This window comes from Callorhinchus milii, unplaced genomic scaffold, assembly GCF_018977255.1.
Source record: "Callorhinchus milii isolate IMCB2004 unplaced genomic scaffold, IMCB_Cmil_1.0 Scaffold124, whole genome shotgun sequence".
In the NCBI taxonomy this organism is placed as follows: Eukaryota; Metazoa; Chordata; class Chondrichthyes; order Chimaeriformes; family Callorhinchidae; genus Callorhinchus; species Callorhinchus milii.
The window spans coordinates 105465-132248 of NW_024704865.1; the positions used below are offsets into that span (position 1 = coordinate 105465).

At 49.4% G+C, this 26784-nt stretch overlaps 3 protein-coding genes across 5 annotated transcripts; 1 reads left to right on the forward strand and 2 right to left on the reverse strand.

Moving 5' to 3' along the window:
* Window positions 1-349: 349 nt before the first annotated feature.
* On the reverse strand, window positions 350-8392 carry preb (prolactin regulatory element binding). The gene is made up of 9 exons (XM_042345860.1): window positions 8258-8392; window positions 5654-5858; window positions 4163-4383; window positions 3475-3555; window positions 3229-3353; window positions 2952-3125; window positions 1587-1659; window positions 1063-1225; window positions 350-682 (listed from the first exon to the last, which is right to left on the reverse strand). Exons 1-9 carry the CDS (start codon window positions 8387-8389, stop codon window positions 588-590), a joined length of 1269 nt encoding a protein of 422 aa, XP_042201794.1. The 5' UTR covers window positions 8390-8392; the 3' UTR covers window positions 350-587.
* Window positions 8393-8943: 551 nt separating this feature from the next.
* LOC103171629 (cathepsin B) lies at window positions 8944-20931 on the forward strand. Of its 2 annotated transcripts, none has more exons than XM_042345861.1 (10): window positions 8944-9002; window positions 11891-12060; window positions 12176-12261; window positions 14693-14804; window positions 16954-17072; window positions 19609-19694; window positions 19825-19968; window positions 20086-20202; window positions 20283-20411; window positions 20772-20931. In XM_042345861.1, the coding sequence occupies exons 2-10, from the start codon at window positions 11938-11940 to the stop codon at window positions 20873-20875; spliced, it is 1020 nt and encodes a 339-aa protein (XP_042201795.1). In that variant the 5' UTR covers window positions 8944-9002; window positions 11891-11937; the 3' UTR covers window positions 20876-20931. The 2 variants fall into 2 exon arrangements, with proteins under 2 accessions (XP_042201795.1, XP_042201796.1); XM_042345862.1 differs by lacking the exon at window positions 8944-9002 and adding an exon at window positions 11710-11775.
* Window positions 20932-22803: 1872 nt separating this feature from the next.
* On the reverse strand, window positions 22804-26122 carry fdft1 (farnesyl-diphosphate farnesyltransferase 1; the record flags this gene model as incomplete). Of its 2 annotated transcripts, XM_042345863.1 has the most annotated exon segments (5): window positions 22804-23316; window positions 23797-23949; window positions 24446-24622; window positions 25365-25556; window positions 25994-26122. In XM_042345863.1, coding segments are annotated over 5 exon segments (867 nt in total), but the record flags the coding sequence as incomplete, so codon positions are not given.
* Window positions 26123-26784: the final 662 nt, after the last annotated feature.

Below are 26784 nucleotides of genomic sequence, written 5' to 3' on the forward strand. Positions count from 1 at the left end.
TAACCATCATTACATTGTCCCCTTCACATCGCTTATTCACTTCACACCTGTTTGTAGGATTTTAAAGCACAAAACGGCTGCCACATTCTCCTACAACAGTCACTTTTCAGTGAACTCGTAAAGTACTTTGAGAAGACCTTCTGCCATGAAAGGCTCTTTATCAAATGCAAAGATTATTGTTATGAACCACACACTGGAAAGTCAGCCCTTACACTGACCTGGGCTACTGATGCTCACTCACCGCAGTGTTTGGCACAGGAATCTATGCACATGGCCCACTACCATTCTACTAAGTCCATTCAGTTCCCACTTTGGTTCTCTAATAGAAGATGTCCACACAGAAAAATGGTGACAGAAATAGTTTGTGGTTTTATTTACATCATTTGGTTCAAATTTAAAAAGTATTTCAAGTCTACTATCTGAATTAATACAAGAATAAGGGAAAACTAGTGGCGTTTTAATGTTCAATACTCCACTGTCTGGCACAAGTGGCTGATTGAAGGTTAGAGACATTCCAGATTTTGAGAAGGAAAGGAAGAGAAGTGCCTGGGACAGTACAAGTGACCATGTCATGCACTGTGAATCGGCTATAAGAGTCCAGGGAAGACGTGCTGTAACAGGAGGATTGTGAAGACGATCAGAAGTCCACAAAGTAGTAACACAAACCAGATCGGGAAGAGTCCTGTCCAGAGAAACACACAGTGACTCTCAACATCCCAGGAACTCTCCACAGGAGCACAGAAATGTACAGAAACTTCATATCCTTCCAAGGTCTCATCACCTCCTTAATACTTACCAACTCGGCAGCTCCTTTCACTTTATAAACACCAGCCTGCTCTAAGTCCCTTGCCCTACCATTGACAAGCAAACTTTTAGTGATCGTGCCCTGCTCTTTGGAACCCCATCCTGGTCCCTCCCTCTTCTATCTCAAGGCATATCTTTTTAACTTTGGTTTTGTCATCTTTTCCCTCATCAAACCTTTGGGTCCAACCCTCAAGTCAGTAGTGCTGCCAGAACTACCGATGTGAAAAGGAAGCAAGTGTTGAATTGAAGGTGACTTACGTCTGTTGGGCAGCAGATGCAGCTTACAGCGACTGTCCACGGCCACGCTCAGCAAAGCCACTTCATTGTGTCCAAGAATCTCTCTCCCTGCAGGGCTCGTATCAGGCAGAAAAGCCAGATCAGTTACCACAATGCCGTGCGCCTCCTTTACATAGTAAACTCGCTGCAACATCAAGGGGACCAAAAATTCAGCGTCACTGGGATCACAGTTACTCACTGCAGCTCTGCTGTCATCCAATCACTGTAGCACGCAGGCACACTTCAATCTGTATAGCAAGCACACCCACACACTGATCTGTACAGCGTGTTCCCACACACTGATCGGTACAGACACTCATCTGCACATTATGCACACACACTGATCTGTACAGCATATACACACAATCTATATAGTGTGCACACACTGATCTATGTAGCCACACACACACAGATCTGTACTGCTCATATATGTGTGGGTCTACACAGAAATCTGCATAACATACGCCCTCCATGAACTGTACACCCCTTCCCCCAGTCGGAAGTACCTGTAAGGAGAAGGCGATGTAGATTGCTACCGATCCAGTAATAGTGCCAAGGCCGATAAATGTCCCCTGATCACTTAGAGGAAAAGAGAAACAGCGGTGACATTTTAATCCAGAATCATGCCAAGAGCTCCTGTCAATCAGCCAGTTAGAGAGTGCAGCAGAGACAGAGACAAAGAGTGAAGAGTGGAGTCCTGTAGCTCAGTGGTTAGCGCACTCGCCTAGTCTAGAAGAACGTGAAAAGCGCTATATCAAAAGCTAGGGTTATTATTATTATTGTTATTATTTACTATGGCTTTCTGGGGGACAGAGAGCAATGAGCAAAGGGAAAAGGATGTTTCTCCAATGAGGCAGGGGATTTGCATTTTATATACAACTAGTCGCAGGATGTCACTGCGCAAATTGTTTCCCACCTCACCCACGAAATCCAGTTGCTATGCACAGTATATCCTGTGAAGCACATTGAGATGTCCTCCAACGTGATAAGGTGCTACATCAAATGTACAAATTATTTATTATTTAAAATTGAATTAGATCTGCACATGTGGAGGAATGGTATCACACATGGGAAGAAAAAGCTGGAAAGTGAGATTGAAACAGAAAGCCACCTTCATCATCAACTTGGAATAAAGGGCATGAAACAGAACAATTTAGACATATTTATTTATATTTGACATTTACTTCATGTCAAGAGGACGTCTCAAAGCGCTTCAACTCCTTGCTGGGCACCAAAGCTGGGGAGTGAGAGCTGAAGAGAGAGGGGTAAGATGAAGGAAAGTCCAGTCACCAAACAGGTAGGTGTTAAGATGGGCCTTCAACAAGGGAAGGAGTTTCAGCAATCCTATCCTGGTCTCTGGAGTTCCAGAAAGCAGGGCAGGATGGCTGGAAGCTTGCCCACTAATGGTGAGGCATGTTTGGCAGGGATGTAAAGCAGACCAGTGGAATAGAATAAGGGGCTTTGTAATTATGGAGTCAGAAGCCAAGCGGGGAGAAGGGGCAATAGGTGTGTTTGAAGAGGTCACGGGTTGAAGAGCTCACGGGGTTGTTCAGCAGTCAATCACATGGGCACTGAGTAGCCAACAAGCAAACAAGCACATGTGTCAGAGAGTGAGATTGCAGGGCAGCCACTCGCATGGTCTGTTCCCCTCACCCCACATGCGCGCTCCTCTTCCTTTTCAGTAGATAACTGCTCACCACGTGTAACATTTGGCCATTTCAGTATTTAGATGTTTATAGTGAACACTTTTTTTTCCCAAGTCCCCAGGGCATTTGTTATACCGACGAGTTGGGTTTTGTGGATGGGGATAGCAGCAAAGAGAGCACATGCTGTGTGGTGGAGAGGAGACTCCCCTCCCAGAGGAACATTACCTGACAGCCAGGGAAGATATCACCTCATTGCCACACCCCCGAGTCAGGAGAGGGAGGAAATTCCTCCCATCCCATTTGCTGATGTAACACGGGAGCGGTTTCCTTTCTCGTTTGTGTGGAATCTGAACTGTGTAGAGACGAAAAGCTTCTTCATTATCTTCTACATTTCCAAACCTATAAGGGGGGAGAATTATATTACTATCTTTAATGGAGGGGGAAGATTTGTTCCCTCTGATCCCCCATTTTGCACCCAAACTGGCGGCAGTCCGTGGCTCACCTGCAGGCCTGATATCTGTAACTCTTCTCAGCCACATGAGGCATGTTCTCAGTCCAACTCAATCCCATCACCAGCTGATCCTTCTTCCACACACAGCAAGTGAAGTCTCTGCCCACAGACACCACCTGCACAGACACACACAGCAAGTGAAGCCTCCGCCCACAGACACCACCCACCCACCAGTTAGAGGGGAAGGGTAGGGGTCAGGCGTCCAGCGTCTCAGGAAGGGGGGGAACAGACACCCACTTTGTTATCGGGCCCGATGTCCACATCTTCCACCTCGCTGGAATGAGCTTTAAAATCCAAAGTTTTCTTCATGCTGGGAAACTGATGAATCAGAGAGAACAACATCAGTATTAGAATCCTTCTATTTATACAGCGCCTTTCACGTCAGGAAGATATCTCAAAGCGCTTCACAGGATTTACAGTAAAGTGGCGTGACTATATTTCTGTTGGCAAACGGCAGTCATCGTACACAGCAATGTCCAACAAACAGCCATGAAGTAAATTATCAATTTTATCTGGCTTATTGTTGGGCAGGACACCATGAGAAACTGAGATGTATTTGAGGAGTGCCGTGGAATCTTTAACATCCACTGGAACAAGCACAGGCTGGACCTGGACTTTAACATCTCATCTGAAGGATCGCGCCTCCAACAACACAGCACTCCCTCAGCACTAGTGTCAGCCAAGACTATAAGTTCAAAATCATGGATGTGGGGCTTAGACCGACAATCTTTTGATAAAGAAGTAAGAGTGTTACCAGCTAAGCAAGGCTGACGTACCCTAACAAACTACTTCTGGCATCTCAAATTAAGTGTTGCTTCATTTCATGGCTGTTTCAAGATCCTCATTGAAAATTGGCCGTTGCATTCACCTACAAAACACAGTGAAATGCTTCGAGGTGTCTCAAAAATAATCGGTGGTCCCATACCTCCCAGACGCGAATGTAGCCGTCGGCTCCCCCCGTGACAAGCAGAGAGGCATCGTGGTTCAGTCTGACAGCTTTCTGAAGAGCGTCTGTACTGAAGTCCGTCTGTACGACATTTAGGGACTCCACCACAATGGCTGGTGCTTCGCGGTGCAGATCCCCACTGCCATCCCCTGCCGTCCTGTTGCCTGGCTTCCGTTTCCTCACCTCAGTCTTGTTTGCTCCTGGAGACAGGACAGATGAGCAAGTTTTCCCGAGCTGCCAGCACATTTGTATAGTCATGTTGGACCAACATCTCAAAGCATTTCACAGAGATGACGAGAACAGCAGCAGCTTACATTTATTCGGTGCCTTTCATGTCAGAATGTCCCAAGGTGCTGTACAGTTAGATTTGGACCCAAGCAGGGGGTTGAGATCAGGAGGGGTGGAGCGCAGGGAAGGTAGGGGTAGGAGGGTTGGCCGAATTCGCAGTCGACAAGGAGTATCTTGAGACATGCAAAGGGAAGGAGCAAGGCGAAGGAATGTGGGAGGGAGTTTCAATGGGTGGGGGCAGAGAGGCTAAAGGCCCGACCCACGGCTATCGGCAGGCTGGGCGGGGGGCGTGGAGCAGGCCGGAGCGGACAGGTTAATATGGGGTCAGTAGGTCAGAGGTAGGAGGGGGCAAAGCCATAGAGGGCCTTGAAGGCAAGGGTGAGGATTTTGAAGTCCTCACCATCTTTCAGAGCAAGCTGCTCACTCAATTTCCTTTTCCCTCTCCCCATAACCCTTCAAGCTTCTCTACCTTTCCTATACCTGTACATTTCCCTCTTGTAAAACCACAATGGACTCTGTCTCTACCAACTTACTTGGTAGGACGTTCCATGTTCCAATGTCTGCGTGAAAATAATTCTTCTAAGGTCTCCTTTTATTCTTCTTGTGGCTGTCTGACTCACTCACACTTGCCTCAGTTAGATAGTTGTGGGTTCAAACTCCAAATGAGAACTCATATGGTCTAGGCTCATTCTTGTATTATTTATCTTATACCTATGTCCTCCAGTCACTCATTCCCTTATCAGTGGATCTAGGGAGAGACAATACCATACTATTTACATTCATATAGCAGTTTTCATGTCAGGAGGATATCTCAAAGAGCTAGTTGGCCACCTGAGCTGGGTGGGAGGGGGAGCGAAGAGGAGGAAGCTGAAAAGGGTGATGGGGGGGGGGGCAGAAGGAAAGGTGATAAAAACATGATCAAAGAGACTTGAGATGTGCTTTGAATGTAGGATGGAAGGGAGGGAGTCTGGAACAAAGCTCTAAAAAGACAGAACAAAATGGCTGAAAGTTCTTCCTCAACTCAGTAGTGACAGGTGAGGTGAGGGAAAGCTGAGTGAGAGTCTGATGTAGAACTTGGTTGGGGGGAGATCAAACAAGATACAAGGTCCTGCATTGATTCTGTACCAACTCTGAAAAGTGAGTTAACAGTTGTACAATTACATACACAGCAGCCAGGCTCACCTTTACCCTCATTTTTCCCAGCTTTCTGCCCCTGGGTTTTGTGTTTTGGTTCTCGGAATCGGAGGATGTGGCATGAGGCATCCTGTCCAGATGCCAAAAAATCGCCACTTGAAGCCATAGTCATAGTAGCACGTGTCTCTGTGTCATAGGAATGAATCAGAGTGCCAGAGATCTGCCCTTCAACATTCTCCAATCGCACAAAATGCTGAAGGACAGAATAAATAATAGTTTTGTTTGTTAAGTTGCAAATCTGACACACTCAAACTTCATGCACCATCACCACCACCAACAACAAAATTACATTTGTATAGCACCAGTCACGTCAGGAGGACACTGGACACTCAGTGTTTTGGACCCGAGCTGGGGGTCGGGAGGGGGAAGGGCGGGGGGGGGGGAAGCTGGGAGATTGAAAGCATGATCAAAGCGGATCTTGAGATGGGTCTTGAAGGAGGCAAGAGAGGGGGCAAGACGGAGGGAACCGTAGGATGAATTTCAAGAGGGGGGGGCAGGATGCAGTTGGTGGGACGGGCGAGGTGGGGGATGTGAAGAAGGCCGGAGCCCACCGAGCGAGGGAGTAGGCAGGATCGTAGGGGGTTAGGAGGTCGCAGAGCTCGGGGAGAGCAAGACCATGGAGGGCTTTGAAGGTGAGGACCAGGATCTTGAACTGTATCCTCTGTGTGATGGGAAGCCGGTGGAGTCGGGCGAGGATGGGGGGGATAAGGTCGCGGAGCCTCGTGCGGGAGCTGCAGAGTTCTGGATGATCTGCAGTCAGTGGAGGGAGGAGTTGGTGAGGCCGACAAACAGTTAGTTTGCAGAGTCGAGCCTCGATGTAATGAAGGTGTGTGTGAGGGTCTCGGGGCTGCGGTGTGAGACGATGTCGGAGCGGGTAATATTGCTGAGGTGGGGAGGGCAGAGCCGGTCATGGCGCAGATGTGGGGTAGAAAGGATAGTTGAGGGTCAATCAAGACCCCAAGGTCCCGGACCGGCTCAGTGAGGGGGAGTGAGCCCCAGGGATGAGGGGAGGCTGTCAGCGCCTGAGGTCTTGTTGATATTTGACAGACATTCTGTCAGGACAGCAGAACCCCCACCACAACACCCCCCCACCCCCCCCACCCCCCCCACCACAACACCCCCCCACCCCCCAACACCCCCCCACCACAACACCCCCCCACCCCCCAACACCCCCCACCACAACACCCCCCACCCCCCAACACCCCCCACCCCAACACCCCCCACCCCCCAACACCCCCCACCACAACACCCCCCCACCCCCCACCACAACACCCCCCCACCCCCCAACACCCCCCCCACCCCCCCCCACCACAACACCCCCCCACCCCCAACACCCCCCCACCCCCCACCACAACACCCCTCACCACCACAACACCCCCCCACCCCCCAACACCCCCCACCCCCCAACACCCCCCACACCCCCCAACACCCCCCACCACCACAACACCCCCCCACCCCCAACACCCCCCCACCCCCCCGACACCCCCCACCACAACACCCCCACCACAACACCCCCCCACCCCCCAACACCCCCCTACCACAACACCCCCCCACCCCCCAACACCCCCCCACCACAACACCCCCCACAGCGCAACACCTACACCCCGACACCCACACCCCGACACCCACCCACACCCCGACAACCACCCACCCCCAACACCTACTCCCACACCGCGACACCCACACCCCCCACCACAACAACCCCCCACCCCCCAACACCCCCCACCACAACAGCCCCCACCACAACACCTACTCCCACACCCCGACACCAACCCCGACACCCACCCACACCCCAACATCCACCACACCCCGACATCCACCCACACCCCGACATCCACCCACACCCCGACACCAACCCACCCCCGACATCCACCCACACCCCGACACCCACCCACACCCCGACACCCACCCACACCCCGACACCCACCCACACCCCGACACCCACCCACACCCTGGGACACATACACAGGAAAATTTCTGCGTCTGGAATGGAATGTGCACTCTCTCCCCGGAGGGGGGACCCCACAGTGTGCGTTGGGGTGTAACAGCTAAACCGCACTGCTTGACTGTGTGTGTAGTGAGTGTGTGTGTAGTGACTGTGTTTAGTGACTGTGTGTGTATAGTGGGTGTGTGTGTAGTGACTGTGTTTAGTGACTGTGTGTGTAGTGACTGTGTTTAGTGACTGTGTGTGTATAGTGAGTGTGTGTGTAATGACTGTGTAGTGACTGTGTGTGTAGTGACTGTGTTTAGTGACTGTGTGTGTGTAGTGACTGTGTTTAGTGACTGTGTGTGTAGTTACTGTGTTTAGTGACTGTGTGTGTGTAGTGACTGTGTTTAGTGACTGTGTGTGTATAGTGGGTGTGTGTGTAGTGACTGTGTGTGTATAGTGGGTGTGTGTGTAGTGACTGTGTTTAGTGACTGTGTGTGTAGTGACTGTGTTTAGTGACTGTGTGTGTATAGTGAGTGTGTGTGTAGTGACTGTGTTTAGTGACTGTGTGTGTTTAATGAGTGTGTGTGTAATGACTGTGTAGTGACTGTGTGTGTAGTGACTGTGTAGAAGGTACAGTTAGTGATCGAGTCTCAGTCACTCACCACCGCGTTCCTGACCCCTGTGCGGGACGCGCCCCCACCGCCCGCCACCACCGCGAGCCCCGCGCGGGGTACACGGACCGTGTAGAGCGGGAAAGGGGCGCGGTACAGCTCGGGGTCCCGGCGGCGGTGCATCGCGGCCCGGGAGGCGGAGCCGAGTCTCGGTGCCGGGGGGCCGGGGTCGGGGGGGGGAGCGGCGGTGGGGGGGAGCGGCGGTGGGCGGTGCCGGTGCCGGTGGGGGGGGGCGGTGCCGGTGGGGGGGGCGGTGGCGGTGGGGGGGAGCGGCGGTGGGCGGTGCCGGTGGGGGGGGCGGCGGTGGGCGGCGGTGCCGGTGGGGGGGGGGCGGCGGTGCCGGTGTGGGCGGTGCCGGTGCCGGTGGGGGGGGGCGGCGGTGGGCGGCGGTGCCGGTGTGGGGGGCGGCGGTGCCGGTGGGCGGTGCCGGTGCCGGTGGGGGGGCGGCGGTGCCGGTGTGGGCGGTGCCGGTGCCGGTGGGGGGGGCGGCGGTGGGCGGCGGTGCCGGTGGGGGGGGGGGGGCGGCGGTGCCGGTGTGGGCGGTGCCGGTGCCGGTGGGGGGGGCGGCGGTGGGCGGCGGTGCCGGTGGGGGGGCGGCGGTGGCGGCGGTGGGGCCCGGGGTCTGGTCTCGGGTCCGGGGCTGAGCTGCGGCTGCGCACTGGGCCCCACGTCACCGGAAACGGTAGTTGAGACACGTGACTCCAACCGCCATGTGCAGTGCGGCGGGTGATCCCCGGTGAGGCCCGGGGGAGGGGGGGTGTTGGGGGGTGGGGGGTGTTGTGGTGGGGGTGTTGGGGGGTGGGGGGGTGTTGTGGTGGGGGGTGTTGTGGTGGGGGTGTTGGGGGGGGGGGTGTTGTGGTGGGGGTGTTGGGGGGGGGGGGTGTTGGTGGTGGGGGTGGGGGGGTGTTGGGTGGTGGGGTGTTGTGGTGGGGGGTGGGGGGGTGTTGGGGGGGGGGGGTTGGGGGGGTGTTGTGGTGGTGGGGGTGTTGTGGGGGGGGGGGTGGGGGGGTGTTGGGGGGGGGGGTGTTGTGGTGGGGGGGTGGGGGTGTTGTGGTGGGGGTGTTGGGGGTGGGGGGTGTTGGGGGTGGGGGGTGTTGGGGGTGGGGGTGTTGTGGTGGGGGGGGTGGGGGGTGTTGTGGTGGGGGTGTTGGGGGGTGGGGGGTGTTGTGGTGGGGGGTGTTGTTGGGGTGTTGGGGTGGGTTGTGTGGGGGGTGGGTGTTGGGGGGTGTTGTTGGGGGTGTTGGGGGTGGGGGGGTGTTGTGGTGGGGGTTCTGCTGTCCTGACAGAATGTCTGTCAAATATCAACAAGACCTCAGGCGCTGACAGCCTCCCCTCATCCCTGGGGCTCACTCCCCCTCACTGAGCCGGTCCGGGACCTTGGGGTCTTGATTGACCCTCAACTATCCTTTCTACCCCACATCTGCGCCATGACCGGCTCTGCCCTCCCCCACCTCAGCAATATTACCCGCTCCGACATCGTCTCACACCGCAGCCCCGAGACCCTCACACACACCTTCATTACATCGAGGCTCGACTCTGCAAACTAACTGTTTGTCGGCCTCACCAACTCCTCCCTCCACTGACTGCAGATCATCCAGAACTCTGCAGCTCCCGCACGAGGCTCCGCGACCTTATCCCCCCATCCTCGCCCGACTCCACCGGCTTCCCATCACACAGAGGATACAGTTCAAGATCCTGGTCCTCACCTTCAAAGCCCTCCATGGTCTTGCTCTCCCCGAGCTCTGCGACCTCCTAACCCCCTACGATCCTGCCTACTCCCTCGCTCGGTGGGCTCCGGCCTGCCTCACGGCCCCGCCTCGCTCGCCCCACTATTGGCAGGCGGGCCTTGCGCCACTCTGTCCCCACCCTCCTTCCCACAGTCCCTCCGCCTCACCCCCTCCCTTGCGATCTTCAAGACCCTCCTCTTCGACCGTACTTTCGATCTCCCTGCTTCCCCACCTGCCCTCGCCACTCCGTCATCATGACCCCCAGTGTGGGTCCTAAACTCTTGTCTGTCCAGCACCTTGGGACGTCCTCCAGACGTGAAAGGCGCTTTACAAATGTAATTTTGTTGGTGATGTTGATCACCTTTTTCTTTACATCGGTCATTCTCCAGTTCTCGGGTACAGTTCCTTTCTGCAGAGTTCTATATTAATAAAGACAAAATGTTTGTGTGTCAATGTATCCGTCAATCACGCAATAAACAATTGATATAGAGACATGATTTATACCTCATCAGAAAGGTACCGCAACTGGCAGTGTCATGGCATATTTTTTAGTCCCATGTGGGACAGACAGAACGAGAGACTGAGATAGTAAGAGAGGCAGAGAGGTTGTGAGAGAGGCTGAGAGAGACTGAAAGAATATACTATAAAGTGACTGTTTTGTAGGAGAGACAGACTGAGAGCAAGAGAGAGAGAGAGACTGAGAAAGAGACAGAGACTGAGAGAAAATATATTAAAGGTGTCCTCCACAGGAGTCCTCCACAGGAGTCCTCCCAGCTGAGTATAAAGACAAAATGTCTGTGTGTCTGTGTCAATCTACATTCCATATTTGATCCTTTGGTTGTAAGCGAAGCTGCAACGGGTACAGCGAGTAAATATATAAATACAAGATTCTCAGCTTTTTCATCCTCACTTTCCCTAAAAATCCTTGGTGCAGTCTGTTTTGGCCAGAGCCTTGTCTTTTAAGTTTGTCATTTTATTCAAAAAATATTTATTCTTCCTATTTTAACTGTTGTGACTTTACACTTTACTTTTGTTCTCACAGTTTTTTTATTTCCTTTGTAAAAACTAAAGACTTTGCCTTAGGAATGAGTGAAGACTCATATTCCACATGAGTCTTCACCCATTCCTTACTCCCCATCTTTAGTATTTTACTTTGAAGTATTCATTTAGTATTTCATTATTATTTACTGTGAGCTTATCCCCTTCATCCCTACTGTAACCATCCTTTTATTGCTAAGATAACTTATTATTATTGCTGTTTCTCTTTATATTTTTCCTATGTTCTCCTTATAGTTACTCTTTGCCTTCCTAATGATCTCTTCTAAGTTTTCCTAACTCTTTCCAAAGTTTTTTTGTTATCACTCCTATTTTCCTCACCATTGTCTATTCTGTATTCTTCCCCCCCACCCCCGGTCTCTCTGTCTCTGTCTTTCTTTCTCTTCCTGCCACAGTCCCCGTTTCCTGACATTAACACGTGAGTCGGTGATGTACTGCTTCTGACCAGGAAGTGCAGATTCAGTTTCTGCTTTTGAAGTTTGTGTACGTAAGATAGTTATTTGTTCAGCCGGTTGTCTGATATTCGCAGAACAGAAAAGCTTGAGAGTGTCCAACTAAGATTACAGTACCCATTAGGGCTTTGGCTTGCAGGGTTAACAGGAGCTGAGTGCGAGGATGTCCTGCTTCCAGTGACTGGTCTGCCCTTCCAGGTCCTGCCCATGAGGTCGGCGAGGCTGTGCTGGAATACTGCAGACCCACCTGGATCAGGAACCAGAGTAGAGACCGGTACAGGGAGTTGACTCAATTGCAACATGTGGTTATCTGCGTCTTTGTGTGTGTGTCTCTCCAGGTCATCCTCCCAATGTGAAAGAAACTTTACAATTGTATTTTTTTGTTGTAGGTGTTTCTCAGACTCTCTCTTCTCTCAGTGATGTTCTGGTTGGCACAATGTGTTTGAGAGAAGCTTTCCTCTTGCTGGTGATGCCGGCGTGCCTGATCTCCGTGCTCGGCCTGGCTCCAATGTCCCAGGAGATGGTTATCTATATCAACCAGCTCAACACCACATGGAAGGTCAGTCTGCACCACATGTCACTGGGCTCTGTCACCGGCAGTACTATTTAGCACTGTGACTGGGCACCAACACCCCCTACTGCGCAACTGTCTCACTCTCTGTTCCTGGTCTCAGGCTGGACATAATTTCTATTCGGTGCCCCTGAGCTACGTTAAGAGACTTTGTGGAACTTTCATTAATGGACCCCAGCCACCGGTATGGTGAGTACAGGGTCTATCTCTCTCTGACACACTCTTTCTGACACTCTGTTTTTCTGACACACTGTCACTCTGACACTCGCACTCTGACTCTAACTCTGACACTCTCAATCTGACACTCACTCTGATACTCTCATTCTGACAGTCTGACACTCTCACTCTGACACACTCACTCTGATACTCACTCTGACTCTCACTCTGACACTCAATCTGACTCTCACTCTGACACTCTGACTCTCACTCTGACACTCTCACTCTGACACTCACTCTTACTCTCACTCTGACACTCACTCTGACACCCTGACACTCTCTCTGGCACACTCTCTGACACTCACTCTGACTCTCTCTCTCTGACACTCTCTCTTTCTCTCTGACACTTACTCTCTCACACTCACTCTCTGACACTATCTCTCTCTCTGACACTGTCTCTCTGACACTCTCTGTCATTCTCTGACACTCACTCTCTGACTCCCTCTGACACTCACTCTCTAACTCTCTCTCTCTGACTCTCTCTCTGACACTCTCTCTGACACACTCTCTCTCTGACACTCTCTCTGACACTGTCTCTCTGACACTCTCTCTGACTCTCTCTCTGACACTCTGATACTCACTCTCTGACACTCTCTCTGACACTCTCTCTGACACTCACTCTCAGACACTCTCTTTCTGACACTCTCTCTCTCTGACACTCTCTCTCTCTCTCTCTGACACTCTCTCTCTGACACACTCTCTCTCTGACATTCTCTCTCTCTCTGACATTCTCTCTGTCACTCTCTCTCTCTGACTCTCACTCTCAGACACTCTCTTTCTGACACTCTCTCTCTCTGACTCTCTCTTTCTCTGACACTCACTCTGACACTCTCTCTCTCTGACACTTTCTGTCACTCTCTCTCCCTGACACTCACTATTTGACACTCTCTCCGACACTCTCTCTCTCTGACTCTCTCTCTCTGACACTCTCTCTCTGACACTCTCTCTCTGACACTCACTCTCTGACCATCTCTCTCTGACACTCTCTGGCACTCACTCTCTGACACTCTCTCTCTGACACTCTCTGACACTCACTCTGACTCTCTCTCTCTCTGACACTCTCTCTCTTTCTCTCTGACACTTACTCTCTGACACTCACTCTCTGACACTATTTCTCTCTCTGACACTCTGTCATTCTCTGACACTCACTCTCTGACTCTCTCTGACACTCACTCTCTGACTCTCTCTCTGACTCTCTCTCTCTGACTCTCTCTCTGACACTCTCTGATACTCACTCTCTGACACTCTCTCTCTGACACTCTCTGACACTCTCTCTGACATTCTCTCTCTCTGACACTCTCTATGACACTCTCTCTCTCTGACTCTCTCTCTCTCTCTCTCTGACTCTCTCTGTCACTCTCTCTCTCTCTCTGACACTCACTCTCTGACACTGACATTCTCTCTCTCTCTTTGACACTCTCTCTCTCTGACACTCTCTATGACACTCTCTCTCTCTCTGACTCTCTCTCTCTCTCTCTGACTCTCTCTGTCTCTCTCTCTCTGACACTCTGACATTCTCTCTCTCTCTTTGACACTCTCTCTCTGACACTCTCTGACACTCACTCTGACTCTCTCTCTCTCTGACACTCTCTCTCTTTCTCTCTGACACTTACTCTCTGACACTCACTCTCTGACACTATTTCTCTCTCTGACACTCTCTGTCATTCTCTGACACTCACTCTCTGACTCTCTCTGACACTCACTCTCTGACTCTCTCTCTGACTCTCTCTCTGACACTCTCTGATACTCACTCTCTGACACTCTCTCTGACTCTCTCTCTCTGACTCTCTCTCTGACACTCTCTGATACTCACTCTCTGACACTCTCTCTCTGACACTCTCTGACACTCACTCTCAGACACTCTTTCTGACACTCTCACTCTCTGACACTCTCTCTGACACACTCTCTCTGTGACTCTCTCTCTGACTCTCTCTGTCACTCTCTCTCTCTCTCTCTCTCTCTGACACTCACTCTCTGACACTCTCTCTGACATTCTCTCTCTCTCTCTGACACTCTCTATGACACTCTCTCTCTCTGCCTCTCTCTCTCTCTCTCTCTGACTCTCTCTGTCACTCTCTCTCTCTCTCTGACACTCACTCTCTGACACTCTGACATTCTCTCTCTCTCTTTGACACTCTCTCTCTGACACTCTCGGTGACTCTCTGACACTCTCTGTCAGTCTCTCTCTCTCTGACACTCACTCTCTGACTCGCTCTCTCTCTTACACTCTCTCTCTGACACACTCTCTCTCTCTGACACTCACTCTGACACTCTCTCTCTCTGACACTCTCTCTCTGACACTCTCTCTCTGACACTCTCCTGACACACTCTCTGACTCTCTCTCTCTCTGACACTCACTCTCTGACTCTCTCTCCCTCTGACACTCTCTCTCTCTATCTCTCAGGTATCTGCCTGACAGAGGGATACGTTTACCCGAACACTTTGATTGGCGTCAACAGATACTGTGTCCAACAACACGTCAAATACGCGACCAGGGATCGTGTGGATCGTGTTGGGTATAACACACTCCGTCACCCGCAGCAACGGACTCGCGCACTCACTACCTCCACACTCTCTCTCTGTGTTACTAACACTCTCTCTCTGTGTTACTAACACTCTCTCTCTCGGTTACTAACACTCTCTCTCTGTGTTACTAACACTCTCTCTCTGTGTTACTAACACTCTCTCTCTCGGTTACTAACACTCTCTCTCTCGGTTACTAATACTCTCTCTCTGTGTTACTAACACTCTCTGTGTTACTAACACTCTCTCTCTCGGTTACTAACACTCTCTCTCTCGGTTACTAACACTCTCTCTCTGTGTTACTAACACTCTCTCTCTGTGTTACTAACACTCTCTCTCTGTGTTACTAACACTCTCTCTCTGTGTTACTAACACTCTCTGTGTTACTAACACTCTCTCTCTCGGTTACTAACACTCTCTCTCTGTGTTACTAACACTCTCTCGGTTACTAACACTCTCTCTCTGTGTTACTAACACTCTCTCTCTCGGTTACTAACACTCGCTCTCTCGGTTACTAACACTCTCTCTCGGTTACTAACACTCTCTCTCGGTTACTAACACTCTCTCTCTCGGTTACTAACCCTCTCTCTCTGTGTTACTAACACTCTCTCTCTGTGTTACTAACACTCTCTCTCTCGGTTACTAACACTCTCTCTCTGTGTTACTAACACTCTCTCTCTCAGTGACTAACACTCTCTCTCTCAGTGACTAACACTCTCTCTCTCAGTGACTAACACTCTCTCTCTCTCAGTGACTAACACTCTCTCTCTGTGTGACTAACACTCTCTCTCTGTGACTAACACTCTCTCTCAGTGACTAACACTCTCTCTCTGTGTTACTAACACACTCTCTGTGTTACTAACACTCTCTCTCTGTGTTACTAACACTCTCTCTGTGTTACTAACACTCTCTCTCTCTGGGTTACTAACACTCTCTCTGTGTTACTGACTCTCTCTCTGTTACTAACACTCTCTCTGGGTTACTAACACTCTCTCTGTGTTACTAACACTCTCTCTCTGTGTTACTAACACTCTCTCTCTGTGTTACTAACACTCTCTCTGTGTTACTAACACTCTCTCTCTCTGTTACTAACACTCTCTCTGTGTTACTAACACTCTCTCTGGGTTACTAACACTCTCTCTCTGGGTTACTAACACTCTCTATCTCTGGGTTACTAACCCTCTCTCTCTGGGTTACTAACCCTCTCTCTCTGGGTTACTAACCCTCTCTCTCTGGGTTACTAACCCTCTCTCTCTGGGTTACTAACACACTCTCTGTGTTACTAACACTCTCTCTGGGTTACTAACCCTCTCTCTCTGTGTTACTAACACTCTCTCTGTGTTACTAACACTCTCTCTCTGGGTTACTAACACTCTCTCTCTGGGTTACTAACACTCTCTCTGGGTTACTAACCCTCTCTCTCTGGGTTACTAACCCTCTCTCTCTGGGTTACTAACACTCTCTCTGTGTTACTAACACTCTCTCTGGGTTACTAACCCTCTCTCTCTGGGTTACTAACCCTCTCTCTCTGGGTTACTAACACTCTCTCTCTGGGTTACTAACACTCACTCTGGGTTACTAACACACTCTCTGTGTTAATAACACACTCTTAACACATCATCTGGATATCTGAAAGTGCTTCACAGAACACACTGTAAAGTGAATTGACTGTATATTTGTGGGCGAACGCGGCAGCCAATTGCGCACAGCAATGTCCCACAAACAGTCGTGGATTGAAAATGACCAATTTATTATTGTTTTTGGTTTTGGAGGGATTATTATTAGGCTCTGTGTGGAGTAAGGAAACTTGCCCAAGGTTTGGCCCTCTGCCTGGAATTGAACCCAGGTGTCTCACTTGCAAAGCGAGTGCTCTAACCACTGAGCTACAGGACTCTCTGGGTTACTAACACACTCTGACACATTCCCACTCTGACATAAAATCTCACTCTGATACTCTTAACACTCTCTTACAGTTTCTGACTCTCACTCGGACCAATTCACTCGGACACTCTCTCACTCTGACTCTGACACACTCTGATACACTCACTCTGACACTCTGACTCTCTCTGACTCTCTCTCTGACACACTCTTGTTATGAACACTTTCTCTCTGTGTTACTCACACACAGTCTCTCTGGTTCAGGCATTTGCTGCAGTCGGAGCGATATCTGACCGGATTTGTATTCAATCTGAGGGGAAGGTGAATGCTGAGATTTCTGCCGAGGATTTGCTTTCCTGCTGTGTTCCCAATTGCAGTGACGGGTCAGTGTATATGCACAGTCAGTGTTCACACACACAGTGTTTATGCACAGTGTGTATGCACAGTCAGAAATTGATTGGGATAAAAAAGTGTCTACTGGTATTCTAGGGAACGAATATCTGGAGTTAAAGGAAGAGTATTTTACAACTCAGTTTGTAAAGGAGCAAACGAGGAAATAACATCTTGGGTTTGGTGATGAGTTGGGCTGATAGAAACGTGCTGAAATATTTGACGTTTGACAAATTTTGCAGAAAATTGCGGAGTGTTTCTCCTATTCATTTTGTGAAACAAACGGTTAATCCGACAGTTTATATCTCTTTACTGTGACGTTATGTTTAAAAAACTAAAACTGTTAATGTTAATACAGCACATACCACCAATTGTTCGCAGGAGTACAGGTTAGCGTACAGGCACAACTACCACCATCCCAACACTCCCCGTCCCAACACTCCCCGTCCCAACACTCCCCGTCCCAACACTCCCCGTCCCAACACTCCCCGTCCCAACACTCCCCGTCCCAACACTCCCCATCCCAACACTCCCCATCCCAACACTCCCCATCCCTACATCCCTACCCAATAGAAGCCCACGGTATCAAAGGGACAGTGGCAGCGGATACAGAACTGTCTGGGAGACAGAGAGCAGAGAGTGGTGCTGGACGGTTGTTTTTTTGACTGGAGGGAAGTGTGGAGTGGTGTCTCTCAGGGGTCAGTATTGGGACCACTGCTGTTTGTGATCTATATCAATGACCTGGACTTGGGTATAGGGAGCACAATTTCCAAGTTTGCAGATGATACTAAGCGAGAAAAAGGAGTAACAGTGAGGAGGATAGGAGCAGATGGCAAATGGACTTAGACAAAAGCCGATACATAGCAGATGAAGTTTAATGTGGAGAAATGCGAAATGATATATTTTGGGAGGAAGAATGAGGAGGCTCACTTACGAAAGTAAACTTATGGAACAGGCTCCATAGGGAGACAGACGGTGCAAGCAGAAATTTTGTTTGTTTCAAGAACAAATTAAAGATTTTTGCAAGAAAATAATATCTGGGGGGGGATACAGTGTAGAATTGGGACACAACATGTCAAGCGACTGCCAGGATGGTGGAAAATAAAATCAGCCAAATCTGTAAGGAAATAACGCTAATTCCTTTAACCAGATATCTGATTTAATATCTGATTTAAAAATAAGTTTTATTATTATTCGTTCGTTATTCCCCAATATCCCGATGGGTCAGACCAAAGGCCGTACAATCAACAGATCTTATAACAGAATAATACCACTGTAGATATCTCGAGTTCAACACTGTATATTTCCAGCACACAAGTTTGATTCTTCATGCTTTCAGTCTTCTTGCTGACAGCTTTCAATCTTCCATCCAATATCCTCAGTCTTAGTGTTTCTAGCTCTCAGTCTTCCATCTCCGTACCCTTGTCTCCGCAGCCCGGGACGGCTCCATCTCCCGTATCCTTGTCTCCGTGACCCGGGACGGCTCCATCTCCCGTATCCTTGTCTCCGTGACCCGGGACGGCTCCATCTCCCATATCCTTGTCTCCGTGACCCGGGACGGCTCCATCTCCCGTATCCTTGTCTCCGTGACCCGGGACGGCCCCGTACACAAAGTTATCGGAACTCTTATACCGATGTTCGTCCAATCATGGTGTGGACATTAGGTCACCTGCTGAAATCATGCCGGGTGTACGTGAGCACCTCATGGGGTGTAGTGCCTCACACACATACACATTGTCCTTAAGACCCCTGTTATCTGATCTAATTGTCTAAGATAGAGGATTGATCAGTTTAGGGCTGTATCTGGTGCTCATTATTTTGTGGTGTGGGATCATTAGTACATTCCTTTTAAGTGACTGGTTATTGCTGATCAGTATCCCGGGATGGTACCGAGGCCCTCCAGTTTAAACAACTTGCTCATTAGTTGCTATTCTTGAGGGTTGCCTTCTGTCGCTCGGCCCTGTCAGAATCTAGCGACTTATTGCTCAGTCGAGATCCTGTGTCGACTGGTACCTTGGACCGTTACCTCTGTGGCTTGTTGTCATTTACTGATAAGAGGTGACCCCCGGCCCCTGTCTGTTATTCTTTCAAAAACAGAGAAAACCAGAGGTGTCCTATCCCATGACTGTCAGTCCAGTTGTCCCCCACACTTAACTTAAAAGTTAACCCGTTCGCAACATCTATGATTTATGATTCTAACATTATACAAAAAGTGTATATTCTAACAAGATGGACCTTGGTCTTCTTTCGCCAGCAAATTCTTCTGTGCTTATGTTCGCACGTGGTCAGTGTACAACAACAAACTATACTTGTATAGCGTCTTTCACATCAGGAGGGCGTCCGAAGGCCTGAAACCCATATGGTTTAGTGTATGCACAGTTTGGGTTAAACACTTTCTAGATTGTGGCCTCTGCACTATACAAACCCTAAATTCTGTATGCAGAACCACATACACACTCTCACCAACACTCTTTCTCCAATACTTATTCTCTCTGATATTCTCTGTATGCACTGTGTTCCTGTTGACAGGTGCAGTGGAGGCTTTGCTGCCGTTGCCTGGGATTACTGGAAAGAGCAAGGATTAGTGACTGGAGGAGAATATGGCTCTAACATTGGTCAGTACGCGGGTGGGCCAGTGCCATGTGCCTTTGTTCTTGTATCGGAATCTCCCCTCAGGCTGGGTCTGTGTATGGTCCAGTCTGGCCCTGCCATATTACCCTCCTCTCTCTCTCTCTCCTCCTTCAGGCTGCCGTCCATATTCCATACCCCCCTGTGAGCACCATGTGAATGGTTCGCGGCCAGCCTGCTCCGGGGAGGCTACCGTACCTCGCTGCCGGCGACACTGTGAGACCGGCTACACACGTTCCTACTGCAAGGACAAGTATTATGGTAAGTCAACATGACCCCTCGCCCCACAGGGTTTATCAGTCCCTGGGAGTCTTATAGTGATGGATTTCTTTGCTGGTCAGAATCCCAGCTGAACAAAAAAACATTTCTCTCCTACAGGAGCCACTTCGTACAGTGTCTCTGCCAATGAGACTCAGATACAGTTGGAGATCTATAGACATGGTCCAGTGGATGGTAGTCTATCCATGTACACTGACATACTGCTGTACAAGACAGGTAACAGGAACACATGGAGGGGTTTTGGAGGGGTATTTAGAGATTTGTTTCTCAGTGATTTCTGTGCTGACATCCAACAGGGGTTTACCATCATGTGACCGGAGAGATGTTGGGCGGCCACTCTGTCAAGATGCTGGGCTGGGGAGTGGAAGACGGGACTCCTTACTGGCTGATCGCAAACTCCTGGAACACAGACTGGGGAGACAATGGTAAGTGATGTAGAACAGGCTGACTCTCCTCTCGGCCTGGGGGCCATGCAGTTTCCCTGTGGGGCTGCTTTGAACTGTGGGAGCAGATGGTGGGGTGAGAGGCTGATACGCAACAACAACAACAAGATTCCATTTATAGAGCGCCTTTCACGTCGGGAGGACGTCCCAAGGCGCTGTACAGTTGGGTCAGGACCAATGGGCAGTTCGGTGGCAGATTGTAACGCTGCTGTCTGGCTGTGGGTGAGGTTGCATTGCTGCTCTCTCTGGCTGTGAGTGTGGTGCGGTGGGGAAGGGGGAGATGCTACTGATTGTGTAGGATGCTTTGAGCGAGAGGTGACAGTTGCTGTTATCTTTTTTCAGGTTTTTTCAAAATCCTCCGTGGCAGCAATGAATGTGGCATTGAGAGTGAGATTATAGCTGGTCTGCCCAGCTTCCCCCACACCCCCCTGAGCAAGCAACCATGAGACCTACACCTGAACACCATTCCCTACACCTGAACACCATTCCCTACACCTGAACACCATTCCCTACACCTGAACACCATTCCCTACACCTGAACACCATTCCCTACACTATCCCCTGCACCTCAACACCATCCCTTAGAACAACAACAACTGTTAATCCTGCAAGCTAAGGCCCTAGTGGAGTCCTGTAGCTCAGTGGTTAGAGCACTCGCTTTGCAAGTGAGAGACCTGAGTTCAATCCCAGGCAGGTCACGGCGAAACCTCGGGCAAGTTTCCTTACTCCACACAGAGCCTAATAATAATCCTCCAAAACCAAACAATAATAAATTGGTCATTTTCAATCCACGACTGTTTGTGGGACATTGCTGTGCGCAATTGGCTGCCGCGTTCGCCCACAAATATACAGTCAATTCACTTTACAGTGTGTTCTGTGAAGTGCTTTGGGACGTCCTCCCAACGTGAAAAGCGCTATATCAAATGCAAGGATTTTATTATTATTATTATTATTATAATGGGTAGGGTGATCTGAATTGGAAAAGCAGCGGGAAGCTTCCCCAGACAGCTCAATGGCAACCTGTGTACTTTTAGCTGGTTAGACCAACAGTTACCCCAATGCACACTCTGGGACCCTCCCAAATCATGTATCTTGCCAACATTCGCCGAACCCAATCCCGGTAAGCAGAGAGATAGTGAACATTCCATTCCAGAAATAGGGACATTTCCCTGTCAAGGTGGAAGGTAGTTTAAAGACTCTTAATCAAGTAATGGTTTTCCACATATGTCAAACACCCATCTGTCCAGCTGAACAAAAAACGTCACTGGTGTTTGGCCACACATGGACTACTACATTCAGTTTTGAGGAGCAGATTTGTGAAAATGATACCAGAGACAAGGGCCTCTAGTTACGAGGAGAGAATTGATCGTCACAAGAAAAGCAAAAAGAGTTTCGATTTTTTTTCACACAGCGACATGTGAATGCCCTGTCATGTCAGGTGATTGAGTCCTTTTGGGTTTTGAGATGGGAGTAGACAGGTATATCTCTAAATAAAATGACAATGTCTGTCTGTGCTTCAAGAAGGATTTCACTAACCGGATTGACCCAGAGACATGATATATACCTCATCGGAAATGTCTTGCAACTGGGAGTGACATGGACATATTTTTTGGGTGTATCTCCTATCGTTTATGAGTTTTATGTTCAGTTTTGTGTTTTTTGCTGCAGCTGACTGGTGCTCTGGCTCCTGTGTCATAGAGCACACACTAAGCTGTGCGAACAAATAAAGAACACAGATGAAGCTAAGCCATGACAGCAACAAAATTACATTTTTAATACTAATAATAATCCTCCCATTTGATATAGTGCTTTTCACATCTTCCAGACATCTCAAAGCGCTTCACAGAATGTACTGTAAAGTGAATTCACTGTATATTTTGTGGGCGAAAAGCGGCAGCCAATTACACACAGCAGCGTCCCACAAACAGTCATGGATTGAGTGATCAATTTTTATTATCGTTTTTATTTCCTGGAGAGATTATTATCAGGCGTGTGGAGTAAGGAAACTTGCCCAAGGTTTCACCCTGCCAGGAATCAAACCCAGGTTTATCTCTTGTGAGGCGAACGCTCTAACCACTGAGCTACGTCTATTTTTAAAGCATCGAGTCTAACACACTGCTTGCTGGATTCCCTAGCTGTTCCCTGCCCCAGAACTCTAGCCAATGTTTTTTTCTGGACTAGATTCCACATTCTTATTCCTCATCTTCACTTGGCTCATGTTTAATTCTGTCTTAAGATGTACCTCTTACCAGGCTTGTGGTCCTTTCCCTTCCCCACCCCAGCCACAAATATCAAGCACTTTGAGATGTCCCACCCGATGTGACAGATGCTGTATGATTACACAGCAAGTATTACAGTACTGGAGTCCTGTAGCTCAGTTGTTATTATTATTACACTAGGAGTTTATTAATCTCTGAGTTTCAGCGCTTCACACACACATACATCACCAACCCATCCTCAGGCAGCGCTCCCAGTCCTTCATGGTGACAAGGCAGCACATGTTGGTCTCATCTCTGGAGTCACACTTACATCCACAATGTGGCGATTCCCCACAAGCACGGGGAATGGATTGGCTCTGTCGGCGTTCCCTTGTGACCTCTGCTGCTTGCGTCAGTTATAAAATATACTAAAACAATCTCTAAACAGAATGGAGGGACAGCTAAATTCAGTATCATTGTCTCGGCACATACTTGTCCTGCTCCTGGGACAGCATCCGCCAGTACTGCCAGCTGACAGCGGCAAAAAACATGGCGAAGGAGACGTAGATGGGCGCCAGGTGGCTGCGTGAGAGGAGTCGACCTTCAGCCTCGCTCAGAGTCTGGATCCTGCTCAAGATTTGCTGTGTTCTAGCCGCCGAGACATCAGTACTGGGTACCTTCTGTCCAATCTGAGAAGAGAGATAATAATAATAATAATCCTTGCATTTGATATAGCGCTTTTCATGTCGGGAGGACATCCCAAAGCGCTTCACAGAACACACTGTAAAGTGAATTGACTGTACATTTGTGGGCGAACGCGGCAGCCAATTGCGCACAGCAATGTCCCACAAACAGTCGTAGATTGAAAATGACCAATTTAATTATTGGTTTTGGAGGGATTATTATTAGGCTCTGTGTGGAGTAAGGAAACTTGCCCAAGGTTTCGCCCTGTCTGGAATTGAACTCGGGTCTCTCACTTGTAAAGCGAGTGCTCTAACCACTGAGCTACAGTCTCCACGATGTGTAAGAGCAAGGTGTAAGAGTCTCTTGAGAGAGCGCAGGGAGATGTGTGTGCGCGTATAAGAGGCAGGCACAGGGAGATGTATGTGAGGTGCCAGACATGTTTGCTCCCTACAGTAAGCAGCATTGTTTGTTCACATGTTACGTACTGCTCGGGAATACTGGAACATGATCCTTTTGACAGCATCGATATTGGTCGCCCCCATCATCAGAGTAACAGCCTGGCCTTTCCTGATCTTCACCACACCTCGGAACACATGTGGGTTATTGTAACAGGCAGCCAGAGTGGCAATAGCCATCACCTATCAGAGTGCAGACACGTGGGTAAACACACACAGCCAGACTGAAAGTTTCATATTTGTTACTTACACACAAAAATTCCCAGCTACCTAATTCCAAATAGTTTTAGGTGCAGGTTGGCGAGAGCCAGTGCTTGGGGACTTCAGAGTGTGTGTAGGGACAATGGCTGACATCTAACCAGCTGAAATCACCTAGCTTGTTTCTGTTTTTCCAGCTAGGACCACCCAATCTGTTAGGGCTTTGGCTTTCAGGTTTAATAGGAGCTGAAGATTCCCTGTCCCAAGCGACTTGTCTGCCTTTCCAGGTCCTGCTGTTGGACCGCGCTGAGCTGCCATCAGCAATGCCCTGGTGTACTGCGGACCCACCTGCAATAGAGTGCCAGAGGGGATAGTCTTGATCTGACATTCTATTACAAAGTTGGTTCAGCCCCACAGAGACCCCGCTTACTGCCCTCCTCCCCCAAGGAGGAGAAGCTGGGGACCGAGCTTGAGGACTGACCTGTGGGATGGCACAGAAGTTGAAGACACTCTGGTTGTGGAGGCGTGAGAGGTATTTGAGGACATCAGGAACGTGCTGCAGTGCACCGGTGATCAGATCGTTCATACACTGCAGGGCAGTCTGGAGGTTTGCAGGGCTGGCCAGATCTGACAATGTCTCTGCGTACTTACTCCACACCTGCCACACACCACAGTTATTACCCACAATAATCGTGCTTCAATATAGCACTTCCAACACTATCTCCCTTTCTCTATGGCATCACCCCCACCCTCCCCGTTCATCTTTCACACCATCACCAGGCTAAACTGTACCAACACCCTTGCAGTTAGAAGATACAATTTCACATTTACGTTATGCAAGGATCATATTAAACATTTATACAATGTCTTCCACGTCGGAAGGACATTTCAAAGCATTCGACACTGCTGGCTGGGCACCTAAGGTGGGAGCTCGGAGACAAAAGAGGGATGGGGAAAGGAAAGACATCCAAAATTGAGGACTGACCTGTGGGATGGCGCAGAAATTGAAGAAGCTCTGATTGTGGGAGGTGTGAGAGGTATTTGAGGACATTGGGTAGTCCTCAAAAGGGCGGTACATCTTGAGAGGGGCTTTGAATTCGGGAGGGTGTGAGTTGGAGGGACCCCAGAATGGAGAGGAGGGTCACCTTGGGGCTGAATGGCTCCAAGGTAACATTCTGGGCAACAGAGTCAAGCCTACCCTCTGTGGCCATCTTGGTCTAATGTCTCATCCGATGAATGATGTTCATCGTCCCCAAAGTGGGGTCTTGAACTAATAATTTTCTGACTCAGAGGTTGGAGAGTGAATAAGTGAGTAGCTGAGCTGGGCTGACATATTGTGAAGTGATGGGCTTGCGGAGCTCCTGCGCCCCCCACCCCCACCACCATGCGGAAACGCTCACCTCTCTGGGCCAGAACTCCCGACCCTCTCGCTGGTCCTCCAGGTAGTCTCGGATGATGTTTGTTTTCTGCAGAAACAGCCCCATGGAGTTGGCGAGCGCTGTGTCTTGACCTACAACCTGGTCCTCCAGCTCGGAAGCTGAGAAAAGGCGAGAGAGGCCGATTCCCACCAGACCTGCCACATAGTGACAATACTGCAGACATGGATGTACAGTGTTAGCGACAGGAGGATGCCTCATAGCAATTCACAGAATTCACTGTAAATTGTGGTCACTGTGCATTTTATAGGCAAATGTGGCAGCGAATTTGTACACAACAATGGCCACAAACACCATGAAGTAAACAACCAATTTTATCTGGGGGATTGGCTAGACAAAACTTTTCTTTTTTCAAGGTACCACAAAATCTTTTTAACGTCTACTTGAACAGATAACAATGGGACCTCGATTTAACTTTTCATCCAAAGGACTGAGCCTCTGACAATCAGGTGCACTGCTCTGAAGTGTCAGCCTTGACTGTGAGTTCAAAGTCCTCAACATGGCATTTGACCCCAAAAGCTTCTAACTCAGAGGAGAGCATGTGTGGGCCAGAATACCACTTACTTGTGATAACACATTCCTTATGGCCTTACCGTGTCCCAATCCTTCAGGGAATTTACTTTTTTCTCCAGGAACTGTGCCATTCCCACTCCCATCTTGTGGCAGATGTTTGCAATCACATCCTGGTACACCATGGCCAGATTACGGAATTCCTTTGAAATCTATACCAAACAGGGTTACATTGGTTATAACAACAATCCTCCCTACAATTTGTACAGCGCTTTCTATGTTGGGAGGACATCTCAAAGCACTTTACAGGATTCCCTGTAAACCTCAAGGAGGAGATAGTTCAGGGACAGAACAAATACATTCCACAAAGGGGAAAGGTAGGGCATCCAAACCTCCCTGGAAATTGGGAATAAAATAAAACAGAAAAAGGAGGTTTAAGATAAATGTCAGATCCAAAATACAGACGATAATCTAATAGAATATAGAAAGAACAGAGGAGAATTCATAAAGGAAATAAAAGGGGGTCAAAGAGATTGTGTGAGAGAAAAAAAGCGGGTAACATAAAAGGGAACCCTAAAGCATTTTATAAGCATATAAAGAATAAAAGGTTAGTCAAACGAAGGTGGGTGGGTAATTAGGGACCAAAGTGGAAATCTTTTTGTGGAGGCAGAGGTATGGCTGACGTACTGAATGAGCACTTTGCGTCTGTCTTCACAAAAGAAGAGGATGCAGCCAATGCCATAGTATCGGAGGAGAGGGTAGAGAAATGGATAAGAATAAACTGAGAGGAGGTACTAAAAAGATTGTCGGTGCTCAAGATAAATAAGTCACCTGGTCTGGATGGGATGCATCCTAGGTAACTGTGGAAAGGGTG

Bases quoted from the DNA above. Each gene is read 5' to 3' on its own strand.
- preb (XM_042345860.1), bottom strand. From the start codon at position 8,389: ATGCACCGCCGCCGGGACCCCGAGCTGTACCGCGCCCCTTTCCCGCTC. The intron at 4,384-5,653 runs GTGAGCCTGGCT...TCCTGTCTCCAG, and splicing joins TGGGAAAAATGAGGGTAAAG to GAGCAAACAAGACTGAGGTG. The intron at 683-1,062 runs GTAAGTCACCTT...TTCTCTGGACAG, and splicing joins GCATCTGCTGCCCAACAGAC to GACTCTTCCCGATCTGGTTT.
- LOC103171629 (XM_042345861.1), top strand. From the start codon at position 11,938: ATGTGTTTGAGAGAAGCTTTCCTCTTGCTGGTGATGCCGGCGTGCCTG. The intron at 14,805-16,953 runs GTATAACACACT...TCTCTGGTTCAG, and splicing joins GATCGTGTGGATCGTGTTGG to GCATTTGCTGCAGTCGGAGC. The intron at 20,203-20,282 runs GTAACAGGAACA...GACATCCAACAG, and splicing joins CATACTGCTGTACAAGACAG to GGGTTTACCATCATGTGACC.